Source organism: Panthera leo, chromosome B1 (genome assembly GCF_018350215.1).
Source record: "Panthera leo isolate Ple1 chromosome B1, P.leo_Ple1_pat1.1, whole genome shotgun sequence".
Classification (NCBI taxonomy): Eukaryota; Metazoa; Chordata; class Mammalia; order Carnivora; family Felidae; genus Panthera; species Panthera leo.
This window is the reverse complement of record NC_056682.1, coordinates 21308797-21323670: the sequence shown is the minus strand read 5'-3', so window position 1 is coordinate 21323670 and position 14874 is coordinate 21308797. Positions and strand designations below refer to the sequence as shown.

The window sequence follows — 14874 nt, the reverse complement described above, 5'->3', positions numbered from 1 at the left end:
TACTTGAATTTTCACTTTGTAAATATTATTTTTGCACTGGGTTAGTATTATATTTCTGATCCTAATTCTGTGGTGTGTTCCATTTCTACTTAAGAGTCAGGCAGCAGGGTGGATGAATGAATGGATAGAGCTGAAGGTGGACATAGCTATATTATAATTATCACACTAACAGTATATTAATTGGCTGTTCGCCGCCAGAAACAATAATAACAAAATAACAATGTAACTAATCCTCTCTATATTCAAAGTCTGTAGCCAGTCCACAGCTTATTGTGTATCCTCCGTTTCCAACATCACCTCTTGGCCTAAGATGGGTGCTCCAGTTCCAGCCATCATGTCTACCTTCCAGACAGCAGGTCAAAAAAAGTAGGATAGAGGAGTAGAAGTAAGCGTCCTTCCCTTTAAGGATGTTTTCTGGAAGTTGCGATGCCATTTCCACTTAGTTTAGAACTTAGTTACATGGCCACATTTACTTGCACAGAAGGTTAGGAGTCTAGTCTTTATTCTCAGTGGCCATGTTAACCATATTAACCATGTCAGAAGAAGGAAATTGTGGACATTGGGGGAAAAATAGCAGTCTCAGCTACGGAAGATTTTAAGTAGAGTGATAGTGTCAAATTTATATTGTGAAAAGATCATTCTGACTAAGTATTTGTTTCTAAGTCTTTCACCCTGGTTAAAAGTTGGGTGCAGAGGACTATGCCTTACTTATTTCTATACCGTTGGCACTTAGTCAGTACATGTTTGTTGAACTGAAATAAACTTTGTTCCAGCAATAATGTTGTGGTTTTAGTTGGCCAGGTTTAAAAAAAAAAAAAAAAAGATAGGTCTAGGCATTGTTGCAAATTGTTCCTGGAAGTAATCTGTTTGAAATGCAACTGTGGTCAGAAGGCTGGTAAAAATGCTGTATGACCTGGGAAAGGATATTAAAAATAAAACCACAGGTATTTGCACAGAATTAATGGTATGGTTGGCCTAAAATGCTGTACATACAGCCTTTTTTTTCTTCTACTCTCTACCTATTTTTGTTTCCTACCCCTTTTTCCTTCCCCCTGCCATGGTTGCTTCTTTCCTATTATCTCTCTTACTGCCATCCTGGCCTTAGTTGTAGGTTTGAAGGAGAATGCTGACTCCTGTCCTGGATGATCTTATCCTTTCTGGTTCTTTATCTATAACCTCTGTATTGACAATTCCCAAATCTCCTTCCAGCTCTGACCTCTCCTGTTGCAAACTTACATATCTCCCTGCCAAACATGGCTCCTTAATCCACTGAGACTTCAAATGCAGCACATCAAAAGCTGAAGTCACCCCCTTCTCCCTTCCCAGACCATGACTCATCTGTTTCTTTTACTGGTTAATGCCACTGCCATCCAGCTCAACCTTCCAACTCTCCACCTTTCTGGAAGCTTGGCAGCCTTGCCAGAGTTCTCTGGCTTCCTTGGCCCTCCCTCAATATCTAAATCCTGCTGATGTTTTTACTTCCTAATTTTTCTTTTTTGGTTCCAACCCCTTTTTCTTTTCTTTGTTTCTCTTATGTTCTTTCTTTCTTTCTTTCTTTCTTTCTTTCTTTCTTTCTTTCTTTCTTTCTTTCTTTCTTTCCTTCTTTCTTATCATTACCCTAATTCAGGATCTCAATCATCTCTTTTGTTTGAGACATTGCAGTCTCCTATAGGGTTTCACTGTTTACATTCTTGCCTACACTCCCTTCCCGGAGCGCTGTAAAAATCCATCCTTCACCCTGAAGCTGGAGGTCTAAAATCAACTTTAACTCTTCGATTCTATGTCTTCTATGTATTCAGTTATTCTACGTGTCCCACAGGCCAGAGGCCGGTCTCCCTCGTTTGGCAACACGAGTCTTGTCTAAATTTCTGGCTTCCCACTTTATATTCTAGTGGTTTTTAATTGCATGTATTTTCCTGTATATACCATGCCATTATTTTCTTTCCAGAATATTTTTACTTACTTTCTCATCCAAATAATTCCATTTTTATTCATGGTGGCAGCTCCATCTTGGTCTCCATTGCTGATTTCTCATTATCTCCTGAACTTTAAAGCATTGGATTGTTCCAGAGAGCAATCCCTGGACTTCTCTCATTTATCTACATTATGACTTTATGTATCATCTCATTGCAACAGCTTTCAAATTAATATTTTCTGTCTCTCCCTCTCTCTCTCAAGAATAAATAAATACTGAAAAAAAACAAAACAAAACAAACAAACGAACCAAAAAAAAAAAAAAAAAAAAACAAAACAAACCAATATCCTTAGCCTGGTCCTTTCTTCTGGATTCCAGACTCATTTCCAGCTATGTATTTGGCATCTAATAGAAATTTTAAATTCAAAGTACCTGGAATCAAACTTCTGATTTCCCACCCACTCTCTGAATCTTCCTGTTCTTAAAGTTTTCCCAGCTCAGTAATGGCAATTCCATTTAAACCCCTGGGAGGCATCCGCCGCCGGCAACTCCTCTGCTCTCAGAGCCCATCACGTCCTGTTGAGCAGAGTCTGTAAGCATACCCTCAAAGCACGCACCGCGGGAGCTCATTCCCCGCCCCCCCCCCAACTGCTACTTTCACCCCTGGTCCCCGCCACCAACATCCCATGCCTGTATGTTGCAGTAACCCTTCAACCAGTTTCCTTTTTCTGTATATTTTCATCAAGTATCCACAGTGATCCTTTCAAAATAGAAAGCAGATCATATCATTCTTCTGCTTTGATACCCGAGCTCACTCACAGTAAAAACATAATTCTCTACTGTAGTTTAAAAGACTGCACAAGGTCTGGCCCCACACCACCTCTCTGACCTTCTTCAGTGCTGCCTTAGTCACATTAGTTTCCTTGCATATTGTTCCATCAATATGCTAAGCATGTTTTTTCCCTCAGGGGTCTCAAAACCTGATTATTTTCTCTTGACCTGGAACATTCTTCCCACAGACAACTGTGTGACCAAGTCCCTTACTTACTTCGTCTCTGCTCCAGTGATACCTTATCTTTGAGGCTTTCCATGATCACTCTGTATAAAATGGGTAAACTATTCCTGGAATGCCCTATAACCCTTAACCTTGCTATATTTTTCTCCATAGCATATCATTCTGTAACTCGTTCCATATTCATTTTATATCATTCCTAGAACGTAAGCTCTGCAACGGCATGAACTTTATCTGTTTTGTTCACTGACCCATCACCAATACCTAGAGCAGTGTCTGACCCATTAAAGGTATTCAATAAATATTTGCTAAATGATTTGATATAGACAAGTAGTTATGTGTAGAGATGCAGGTTGTGTTTATAGCCTCGGTGGAAGTTGAAGTACCTTCTAATTTCTCCCTAAAATTATATGTGAGATTGGGGCACCTGGGTGGCTTAGTCAGTTAAGCGTCCGACTTCAGCTCAGGTCATGATCTCACAGTTCGTGGGTTCGAGCTCCGTGTCGGGCTCTCTGCTGACAGCTCAGAGCCTGGAGCCTGTTTCAGATTCTGTGTCTCCCTCTCTCTCTGCCCTTCTCCTGCTCATGCGCTGTCTGTCTCAAAAAGGAATAAACATTAAAAAAAATTGTATGCGAGATCATCAGCTAAGAATGAGAGGGAGGTAGGTTAATTGAGGTGTGGGAAAGCAGAGGTTTGAAATAGTGGTTGGAGAGAGTGAGGAAAATAAAATGATGAAACACGGAAGAAATGTCACAGTATTAAAAAAATAAATAAATAAAATAAAATAAATAAAATAAAATAAAATAAAATAAGGGGTGGCTGAGTGGCTCAGTCAGTTAAGCATCTGACTTCAGCTCAGGTCATGATCTCACGGTTTGTGAGTTCGAGCCCCATGTCGGGCTCTGCGCTGACAGCTCAGAGCCTGGAGCCTGCTTCGGATTCTGTGTCTCTCTCTCTCTCTATCCCTCCCTGACTAGTGCTCTGTCTTTCTCTGTCTATCAAAAATAAATAAAGGTAAAAAATTTTATAAAAAAAAGAAAAGAAATGTCACAGTATTGAGGGAGCAGTCGAGATTGAGGACAGTGAATTTACAGCTGTCCCATGATTTGATGGATGATTTTTCCACAAAAAAAAACATACACTTTATTCGAGTCCTACAACTGTGTGACATAGATACTATTTATTACCATTTTACAAATGGAGCAGTAGGTTCTGAACATTAGCTAATTACTCCAGGGCATCAAGAACTAGCATGTGACAGAGCTAACATTCAAAGCAAAGTTCCCCTTTTTCTTTCTTTCTTTCTTTTTTTTTTTTTTTTTTAAATGTTTTTAACGTCTGTTTATTTTTGAGAGTGACAGAGACAGAGTGTGAGCAGGGGAAGGGCAGAGAGAGAGGGAGACCCAGAATCCGAAGCAGGCTCCGGGCTCTGAGCTGCCATCAGAGAGCCTGACGCAGGGCGGGGCTTGAACTCAGGAACCATGAGATCAGGACCTGAGCTGAAGTCGGAGGCTCAACTGCTCAACCCACTGAGCCACCCAGGCGCCCCGAAAGCCAAGTTCTTCTGACCATCAAGCCCACACTCTTGGCAGTATACCACGCTCTAGCATGGAGAGTGGACACCATAGTGGGTGGGTGTAGCCAGGATATCGCTTGGCACATGGAGAAAAAATAGCAGCACTTCCATTTACATATTATTCTTTTAATGTTTCTTTTTTTTAAAGTTACAATAGAAGGCATAGAAATATATATAAAGTATAAAATATATATAAATGCATATAAAGTTTCACATATAAGGTTTCATATATAATATATTTATTAGCTAATACAAATAAAAATGCATGTCAGTCTCAAATTATTGTTTTACTGATGGGTCCATGATCAGAAGAGTTTGGAGACCACTGTTTTATGAAAGAAAGAGCTCTCGCTTGCTGGCAAAGAATCTTGAGTTATTCTATTAATAAAGTGGAAGATCTCACCCTAATCTTTTAATTGATCAGCAGCCAGAGACACTCCCACTTGTAAAATGAGGGGTCCTCGGCTTAAATTGACAATAGAGTGCTCTCAGCTGCTAAAAATCTTTGAAAAAATGGGACTAAAATAGCAGGGAAAGAGGTAATAAGAAAATCATGTTAATATTTTCTTGTTAGTTTTGAGAGAATCAGGAGAAATCTGGAACTAAAATTTACCTTTTTATATAACAGGATTGTTAAATTGCTAATCATTTTTCAATTTATAAGATTTTCTCCCATAAAAGTAAGAAAACCATACATTGTGAAAATGGAGACTGGGCAAAAAGAGAAGGGAAAAAAATCATGCTAATTTACCCAATTTACAGGCTGAATTTCCTTCGAGTAATTTTTCCTACTTGTATTCAGCGTGCACAGATTCCAGTTTTCCCCCCCCACATAATTGTCCATCATTGGTTTATTGTGATTTTTAATCATGGCATAATATTCTCACTGAAATGCGTAAAAGTTTACTCTGTCACATCCCAGCTTGGAATTTTAGGCTGATCCCAACTTTTCATATTATAAATAATTTTGTTAACATGGTTGCCCATATTGTGTATATACGTTTTACCTATATTTTGGATTATTTCCTTAATATAAATTCTCAAAAGTCACATGCCTAGACCAAGGAAATTTAAGTTACTTGCCACATTGTTTGAAAAAAGAATGGTAGCAACATAAAGTGCCACCAGTTCAATCAGACCTTTGGCATTGCCTGTTGTCATTGAGAAAGCTGTTGGTCGTCAATTAAATTCTGTGTTTCAAGTTGTACATTTTAGATACTGGTGAGATTACATGTTCATTTTTGTCCTAAGTGAAAAATAGCTAGCAAGAAAGGAAATGCATTCCATGAGTTTTCTATTGGTTATTAGATTTCACGTTTTTTCTTAATTTGTATATCCTTTAAAAATCGTACTCTTCTTTAACCTGGACTGTGGTATTCTGGATGGGATCCTGAAACGGAAAAAGATATTCAGTAAAACCTAACGAAATCTGAATAAACTATAGGCTTAAGTTAATAATGTATCAGTGTCCATTCATTGATGTACTAATATATGATGTTAATGATGTGGACAGTTGGGTGAGAAGCTATATGGGAACTGTATCATATTTTTTCAAATTTTCTATAAATCTAAAATGTTTTAAAATGGATACAACTATTTAAACCAAACAAAACAGCGTGCATTAACCGGTCAGAGGGCTGCCATACCCTTCAGACTGGTGGCAGGTCAGCGATGTTATCTGTTCCACCCTGGGAGATCTTCATTCCATCAGCTGTCAACAAACGTCATCTCTCTTCAAATCTGTGACATACCTGTGCACGTACAAGTGTTCTGGGGGAGGGGCACCTGGCTGGCTCAGTGGGAACAGCATGTGACTCTTGATCTCTGGGTTGTGAGTTTGAGCCCCACGTTGGGTAGAGAGATTACTTAAAAATAAAATCTAAAAAATAAAAAGTGTTCTAGGGGAAAGGACTGTGTATTTGGTGCATTCCAAAGTAGAATTAGATATTTGGAATCTGTATGACACGAGTCAGAATTCTGCCAACCTGCATTTGGTTTTCTGGACCTGATGCAATGTGTTGTTTACTTATTAATAAAAGCACTAAACATACTAAAGAGTCTTTCAGTTCTGTCACTGACTGGAATTTTCCTCTAAGGTAAAAAGGATCCAGAGAACTCCATAAGAAAATGTGGTAAAATGTTGATGGTTTGATCCTTTTGACTATTATTAAGTCTTTACTAAACTGATTTTCAGTGCTAGGTTTTAAATTAATTTTAGAAACACAGAGGGGAGATATATCTGCCTAAATGGTGGGATTCTGAGAATGGAATGTTGGGGACTGAGATATAAAATAAGTTTTTCCTGGAGCGCCTGGGTGGCTCAGTCAGTTAAGCATCCGACTTCGGCTCAGGTCATGATCTCGCCATTCCCGAGTTCAAGCCCCGTGTTGGGCTCTGTGCTGACAGCTCAGAGCCTGGAGCCTGTTTCAGATTCGCTGTCTCCCTCTCTCTCTCCCCCTGCCCCTCCCCCACTCACGCTCTGTCCCTTTCTCTCTCAAAAATAAATAAAAACAATTTTTAAAAATTAAAAATAAAACAAGTTTTTCCTTGATAGTCAGTGATCTGACCCAGGCCTACTGATATGTGTTCCTTTGTCCATTTCGCAATCCTAAGAGAATGGTGAATCTGTGCTAGGATTTGATCCCTGCCCGTGTGGGATTACATGTTTGTGGGAGAGTTAGACAATGGACCAATGAACAAACAAAATAATTTTAAATTGTGGTGCATAATACAAAGAAGGACTGTATGGACCTAGGGAAGAGTATGACAGGGGGAAGGGACAGAATTTTCAGGGTACCTACCCAGTAAAGGAATCTTGGAAGTTCTTTGAGAAGATGGCATTTAAGCTAAAATCTGCAAAGTGAGAAGGAGCCATCTATACAGTGTGAGGACTAGCCTTCTAGAGAGAGGAATCTGCATGTGCAAAGTTAATAGACATTTTTACAATGACCCTTTCTTTTTCTTGACTATTACAGCATTATGACATCATTGGATGTTATACCCTTTATACCAATTAAATGTTTCCAAACAAGATGCGTAGTTCTATTGAGACCATTTTCCTTTAGGTCCTTATTTTTCTTTTCTTTCAAAACAATGAACAGAACATTTTAAATGTTAAGATAATATCAACGGGTGCATGATGCACACTGTTGAACCATTAAATAAAAATATTGGAATTATTAAATAAGTCAGAAAATCTGGCAAAATCCCCTGATAAACCAATACAACCGCATATGATGGATCAGTAAACAATTTGAATTTTTCTTTGTCAGCTCTTAGATTTAAATATGACCTGAAGAGTTACAATATTCTCATTGTATCAGCCTTCTATCAAAGTTCTTTTTTAGAGTAACTTTGAAACAATGGAATGAATTCTAGGAATCTATTATCCAATTGGGAGATAGTCATCTACCTCCTGGAAATGTGGTTCCTGAACTTTTTTTGATTCCAAGATATTTAATCTGCTGTTTCTCCTGCCCCAGCCTCTGGGATCAGTCTACAGCATCCTTCTTTGCCAGGCTGGAAATGACACTGTTCACGGCCACTCCCCACCCTCATTTATATATTCAACCAATCAGAATACTTGTGTGAATATGTTTCAGGTTTTTAAACTAAGATTTAAGGTAGCAAGCAAGTGGAGAGCAACTGATAGAAAGAACACACTATGCCTTCACAAATGTGACCTTCATTTATTTGTTATTTGTATTCATTTGAGAAAGGACTGGTTGAAGTGTAATTTGAAAAACTATGAAATGAATTGAGAGGTAAGTAAATGCTGTGAATTTATAACAGGAGGAATATTTAACGTAGAGAATACTTTTTTAAATTACCTTAGAAACTCTTAAAGACCTAACTATAACCTATCTACTAATTTAATGCCAGTAAATTTAATATGCTAATTTAGAATAATTTGTATTATGTACATTTCTACTTATAGAAAACTTCTTTTTAGTTTCTTTACCTTAATGGGGCTGAAATTTTACAGTTATATTTAACTATGTGTCATGCATATGGGAATCTTATGGTACCTTAAAACTTATTTACATTTTTTCTTTTAATGTGTATTCATTTTTTGAGAGAGAGGAAGACAGAGAACGAGCAGGAGAGGGGCAGAGAATCTAAAGCAGGCTCCAGGCTCTGAGCCATCAGCACAGAGCCTGATGCGGGGCTCAAACTCACAAACCATGAGATCATGACCTGAGCTGAAGTCTGGCACTGAACCGAATGAGCCATCCAGGTGCCCCAAAATTTATTTACATTTGGAAGCTGGAGATTTATTTTTCTTTTTAAAATAACCTCGTTAGAATTGTCAACCTCTAAACAAATACTTTTATTTCTCCAAAGACAAAGAATTAGGCTCAAATATCATCACCTCATTTTCAACAAATTGTTTTTCTTTCCTTCATTGACCTACTTAGATTACTTTTAAAACTTAGAAAAAAAAATTGAAAAACATGGCCTACATACAGAAGAAGCATTTGTAATGCATAGTTTAAAGAATAATAAGGGGCGCCTGGGTGGCTCATTTGGTTGAGCATCTGACTCTTGATTTTGGCTCAGGTCATGATCCCAGGCTAATGGGACTGAACCCCACATCACGTTGTGCACTGAGCGTGGAGCCTGCTGAAGATTCTCTCCCTCCCTCTTCCCCTTCCCTGCTCACACTTGCACATTCTCTCTAATAATAATAATAATAATAATAACAAAATAAAGAATAGAAAAACGAAAAGACCTAAACAGTCACCCAAGTATCGGAGAAAACATTTATATTTTCAGCATTTCTTGTGTACTCTTCCGCATTGTATTTCCCTGCATTCCTCAAGAAGTAGCTACTATCTTGAAGTTTTGTGTTAGTTATTCTCTTGTTTTTCTTTACAATTCATATATATGTATATATGTGTATGTATATGTGGATAGTGTATAGCTTTCTGGTTTTAAAAACTTTGTATGAATGGAATCATACTATGTGCTATAAAATGATTTGTTGTCCAACAGTATGTTGAGATTCTTTGTTGAGCTGAACACAGAGAGCTGAACACAGCTCAAGTTCATTAATTATGCAGTGCATCATAGGATTCAGTTATGTGGATATATCATACTCCAACTTATTTATCCATTATCCTTTTGATGGACATTTGCGTTGGGTTTAATTTTTTACATTTCAAACCACGATGCTATGAATATCCTTGTACATGTCTCCTGGAACACGTTTTTTTTTTTTTTGTTTGTTTGTTTTTTTTTTAATTTTTGTTTAATCTTTATTTATTTTTGAGAGAGAGACAGCGTGCGAGCAGGGAAGGAGCAGAGAGAGAGGGAGACAGAATCGGAAGCAGGCTCCAGGCTCCGAGCTGTCAGCACAGAGCCCGACATAGGGCTCGAACTCACCAACTGTGAGATCATGACCTGAGCCGAGGTCGGACGCTCAACCAACTGAGCCACCCAGGCGCCCCCTGGAACACGTTTAAACCTTTATAGACTTCTACAACTGGTTTTGTGTGTGTGTGTGTGTGTGTGTGTGTGTGTGTGTGTGTGTGTGTGTGTGTGATTGGGGTTTTCTTTGTGTGTGTATAGCCCAAACAAATTTGATTTTTCTCAAATAAGGATTTTTTTTAATTGGGTGGACCAAATTGGCAGTGTAAGAACTAAAATTAATGATTAGTTCTTTTGAGTGCTAGGAAATTCATGTCATGATTATCCTCAAGTTAAAATTCACTTAGGTAAGAAAAAATGCTTGATAGTTTTGTTTCTATTTTTATTCCTAATAATATCCGCTTGAAAAACTTACCCAATGAGCCAAATTTGTTTATTTTGTCATTTCATTTATTAGTATAACTAATAGTGGAGCGGAACTCTATAAGACAATTTTACATACTTTATTCCTCTTGAGTTTCATGAAGATCTGAGGAAGTAGGTATTATTATTCCCTTTTTCTAGATGCATCAACTAATGATCCACTAGATTAACAGACATGCCCAGATTCAAACTCTGTCATCACTCTCCGTATATATAATAGATCTGATTAATATTTTATAAATAACTTTTCGGACCAATATGGTATTTCTTGAGAACATTGACTGAAATGTAAATTTTTTCCACAGTTCCATCTCTCTTATGCGGAGAAAGAATTGTTGGAGAGAGAGCCAAGAGGAGAAGCCCATCAGGAAGTTCTTCGGCGAGCAGCCAAAGATCTCCCCATCTATACCAGGACCATGTCTGGAGGTACATGATAATGAGTGCTTTGGCACGATTCTTGTGGTGACCCTCAGCATATTTATATACTTGAAACTGTCGAACACTCATTGAAATAGATTGTGTTATGTCTTGGGTGGTTATTCAGTCTTTCCTATACGATTCTATAAAACAGACACGTGAGTAACGGTGTGTGGCACAAAGATCTCAAACACATCAGCACTGACCTCACTTCCCTCGTGACTTCTCTAGTCACTTAGTTGGGACTCAGTGGAGATGTTAGAACTGCTGAAGTACTAATTTGTAGTTGGATTTATTTTTTAAATTTTTTAAAAAAAATTTTAATGCTTATTTTTGAGAGAGAGAAAGAGAGAGTGGGAGTGGGAGGGGGGCAGAGAGAGAGGGAGACACAGAATCTGAAGCAGGCTTCAGGCTCCGAGCTGTCAGCACAGAGCCCAAGGTCATGACCTGAGCTGAAGCCAGACGCTTCATGGACTAAAGATTTTTTTTAATGTTTTTTTTATTTTGATGCACATGAGTGGGAAAGGTGCAGAGAGAGAGGGAGAGAGAGAATCCCAAGCAGGCTCTGTGTTGTCAGCTCAGAGCCTGACCCAGAGCTTGAACTCACAAACCACAAGATCATGACCTGAGCCTCTGTAAAGTGTCGGATACTTAACTGACTGAGCCACCCAAGCACCCCTGATTTTTTTAAAGTTTTAATTATAGGCTTTTCCTATTATTTAATTTAAGGGAGTAATATCTATAATGAACATAACATCGACAATTTTACATAAATGTAAAGAAGTAATTGTATAAAGTATATAAAACTTAAGGGATTGATACAATTTCTTTATATTTAAAACGTATGGTAATTTTCTTTCCTTTTTTTTAATTTTCATTTTTATTTTTTTAAATTTACATCCAAATTAGTTAGCATATAGTGCAACAATGATTTCAGGAGTAGATTCCTTAGTGCCCCTTACCCATTTAGCCCATTCCCCCTCCCACAACCCCTCCAGTAACCCTCAGTTTGTTTTCCATATTTAGGAGTCTCTTCTGTTTTGTCCCCCTCCCTGTTTTTATATTATTTTTGTTTCCCTTCCCTTGTATTCATCTGTTTTGTCTCTTGAAGTCCTCATATGAGTGAAGTCATATGATTTTTGTCTTTCTCTAATTTTACTTAGCATAATACCCTCCAGTTCCATCCACGTAGTTGCAAATTTCATTCGTAGTTGCAAGATTTCATTCTTTTTGATTGCCGAGTAATAACTCCATTTATATATACCATATCTTCTTTCTCCATTCATCCATCGATGGACATTTGGGCTCTTTCCATACTTTGGCTATTGTTGATAGTGCTGCTATAACAAATGCATTTCAGTTAATAAATCTCACTTACCTGGGTCAGAACTTTTAGGTAGTTTAGTAGCAATCTGATTAAAGAATTGTCTTAAAAATGGACACACATGACTATTGATACTTGCCCACCAAGACTCACCTAGAAATTTTGTGACTTTAGGCCTGTGCCACCCACTTTGGTAGCCACTAGCCCCATATGGCTGTTGAGCACTTAAAATGTGGCAACTCCTGGGGCATCTGGGTGGCTCAATCGGTTAAGCTTCTGACTCTTAATTTCAGGTCAGGTCATGATCTCAGGGTCATGAGATGGAGCCCCGAGTCAGGCTCTGCACTGAGAGCACAGAGCAGCTTGGGGTTCTCTCTCTCCCTCTCTCTCTCTCTCTCTCTGTTCCTCCCCCACTTATGCTCTCTCTCTTTCTCAAAATAAATAAATAAACTTTACAAAAAATGTGACCCCTCCAAATTGAGTTGTGCTTTAGGTATAAAATACACAACTGGTTTCAGAGGCTTAGTATGAAAACGAGAATGTAAACCATCTCATCAATATTTTTATATTATTTATGTTTGTTTCTAACTCACCTGAGAATCATAACTAAGTCTAAGTCAAAGTCTTGCAATTTTTTTCTGTTTGTTTTCCCTGGGCAAGTGGTAATTCTTTGGTTTAATATTAATGCCACTCGTTCTATTCCACAGAGATGTGCTTGTGTATGTTTATGTATATTGACACGACATAAGCCTAAGCAAATACTCAATTTAAGCCCTCTAAAAATAGATTACTGCACCAGTTTCCAAAACTGGTTAATGACAGTGACAGTTTAAGGTGCAAAAATCTAGTCTCCACATTCCTAGGGCAGTGCTTTCTACGGTACCCCTTGAAACACTGGGTCAAGAGAAAGGGAGGAAGCGTAGGTCCTACTTTAACAAAGTATTAATTTCCATTAGTAATAACTACACTTTGGATTTATAAGTCATCTCCTCGTGTTGTTTATATAATGTTAAGGCTCTTATCCCTCTGAAGTATTGGATACCTTTATCCTGAGATGAACTTACGGTTCTTAATATTTGTGACAGTGCAGAATACAATCTGGATCTCCTAATGTAATCTTTGTTTATATTTTCAGTGCAAAAATTTGGGATGCATGCTAAAATCAATATTAACTGACTAGAGTCACTAAGTTAAATTATGCTAAGTATAATAAATAGATTATGTCAGTGTGATTGATCCCCCTCTGGAATGTAAAGAATGTAAAGGAAAACACGCTGCGGAATGGATGTTCAGAGGAGCCACCAAGCCACCACCAAGGCAGGATGTGGGGGTGGGGCGTCCTTCCTTCCTCACCCCCAGCAAAGACCCTTGGGTTCTTTGGATAACTTCCTTCTTCCCCCTGAGAAATTGACTAAAGCACCTGAAAGATGCAGTGTTCATGCACTTTGTATTTCAGAGAGAATTGAAGAAAGTGATAGTAATATAATTAAGGAGTTTAGTATCCCTTCTAAATCCACAGTACTTCCTCCAAACCCCAGAGAGAAAAAGGCCAGCTGCCTAGATTAAGCTGCCCTACACAGAGAAAAATTCACCTACATACAGACTGGAATGTGGGGCGTAGTAAGGCAGGGTATTAACAGGACTGTTGATGTCACCTGTTTGTTCTGTGCTTTCTTCTGATCCCACCATCTCCTGTTTTCTTACAGGGATCACCAAACTTTATTGTAGATATTTTTCTATGCTTACTAAGTGAGGACTCTTTGCTTTTTCAGCTCTCTCTTGGCCTTGATCTTTTCCTACAAAAATTTTTTTTTCTAGATTTTGACGTAAGAAGGTAACACCTAGAGGTGATGGAACTTACCTTTTTGCACACAGATGTTGATAACATTGTTTTTCAACATTACCCAAAAAGGTTTTAAATTACGTAAGTAAAGTAATATAAGAATAAACTCTGAAAAAATTCAAACAAGACAGTTAAAATTCTTCCTGACTGTTAACAGTTTTTAAATAATAATCAGATAGTTCATTTTAAATTATAGCAGGATAATTTTAGTTGAATGTAATGTAGCACATGGAATTTTTTTTTTAAGTTTTTATTTTAATAATCACCTGGTCCTCATCATGGCAAGTGCCTTCCTTAATCCCCATTGCCAGTTAACAACCCCCCCCCACCGGCTCTGGTAAACATTAGTTTGTTCTCTATAGTAGAGTCTGTTTCTTGGTTTGTCTTTGTCTCTTTTTTCCCCTTTGCTCATTTGTTTTGTTTCTTGAATTCTGCATATGAGTGAAATTGTATGGTATTTGTCTTTCTCTGACTGATTTATTTCACTTAGCATTATACTCTCTAGCTCCATCCATGTCATTGCAAACGGCAATATTTCATTCTTTTTTATGGCTGAATAATATCCCATTGCATATATGTACCACATCTTCTTTATCCATTCATCAGTGACGGACACTTGGGCTGCTTCCAGATCTTGGCTATTGTAAATAACGCTGCTGTAAACATAGGGGTGCATGTATCCCTTTGAATTAGTGTTTTTGTATTCTTTGGGTAAATAATAGTGCGATTGCTGGATGGTAGGGGTAGTTCTATTTTTGACTTTTTGAGGAACCTCCATACTGTTTTCCACAGTAGCTGCACCAGTTTGCATTCCCACCAACAGTGCAAGAGGGTTCCTTTTTCTCCACATCCTCACCAACTCCTGTTGTTTCTTGTGTTGTTGATTTTAGTCATTCTGACAGGTGTGAGGTGATATCTCATTGTAATTTGATTTGCATTTCCCTGGTGGTAAGTGATGATGAGCATCTTTTTATGTGTCTGTTGACTGTCAGGA

General features: G+C 38.0%; 1 protein-coding gene across 3 annotated transcripts in view; it reads left to right on the top strand.

Annotated features, from left to right (window-relative positions):
- The window catches only part of ZDHHC2 (zinc finger DHHC-type palmitoyltransferase 2), a 72161-nt gene that overhangs the window by 24977 nt on the left and 32310 nt on the right, over positions 1–14874 (top strand). For all 3 annotated transcript variants that reach the window (XR_006201481.1, XM_042934397.1, XM_042934396.1), the window contains exon 4: positions 10602–10722. Coding sequence is in view for 2 of the 3 variants with exons in the window: in XM_042934397.1 (XP_042790331.1) it covers positions 10602–10722 (121 nt within the window). In the remaining variant the exon portion in view is untranslated. The remainder of the gene's footprint in view (positions 1–10601; positions 10723–14874) is intronic.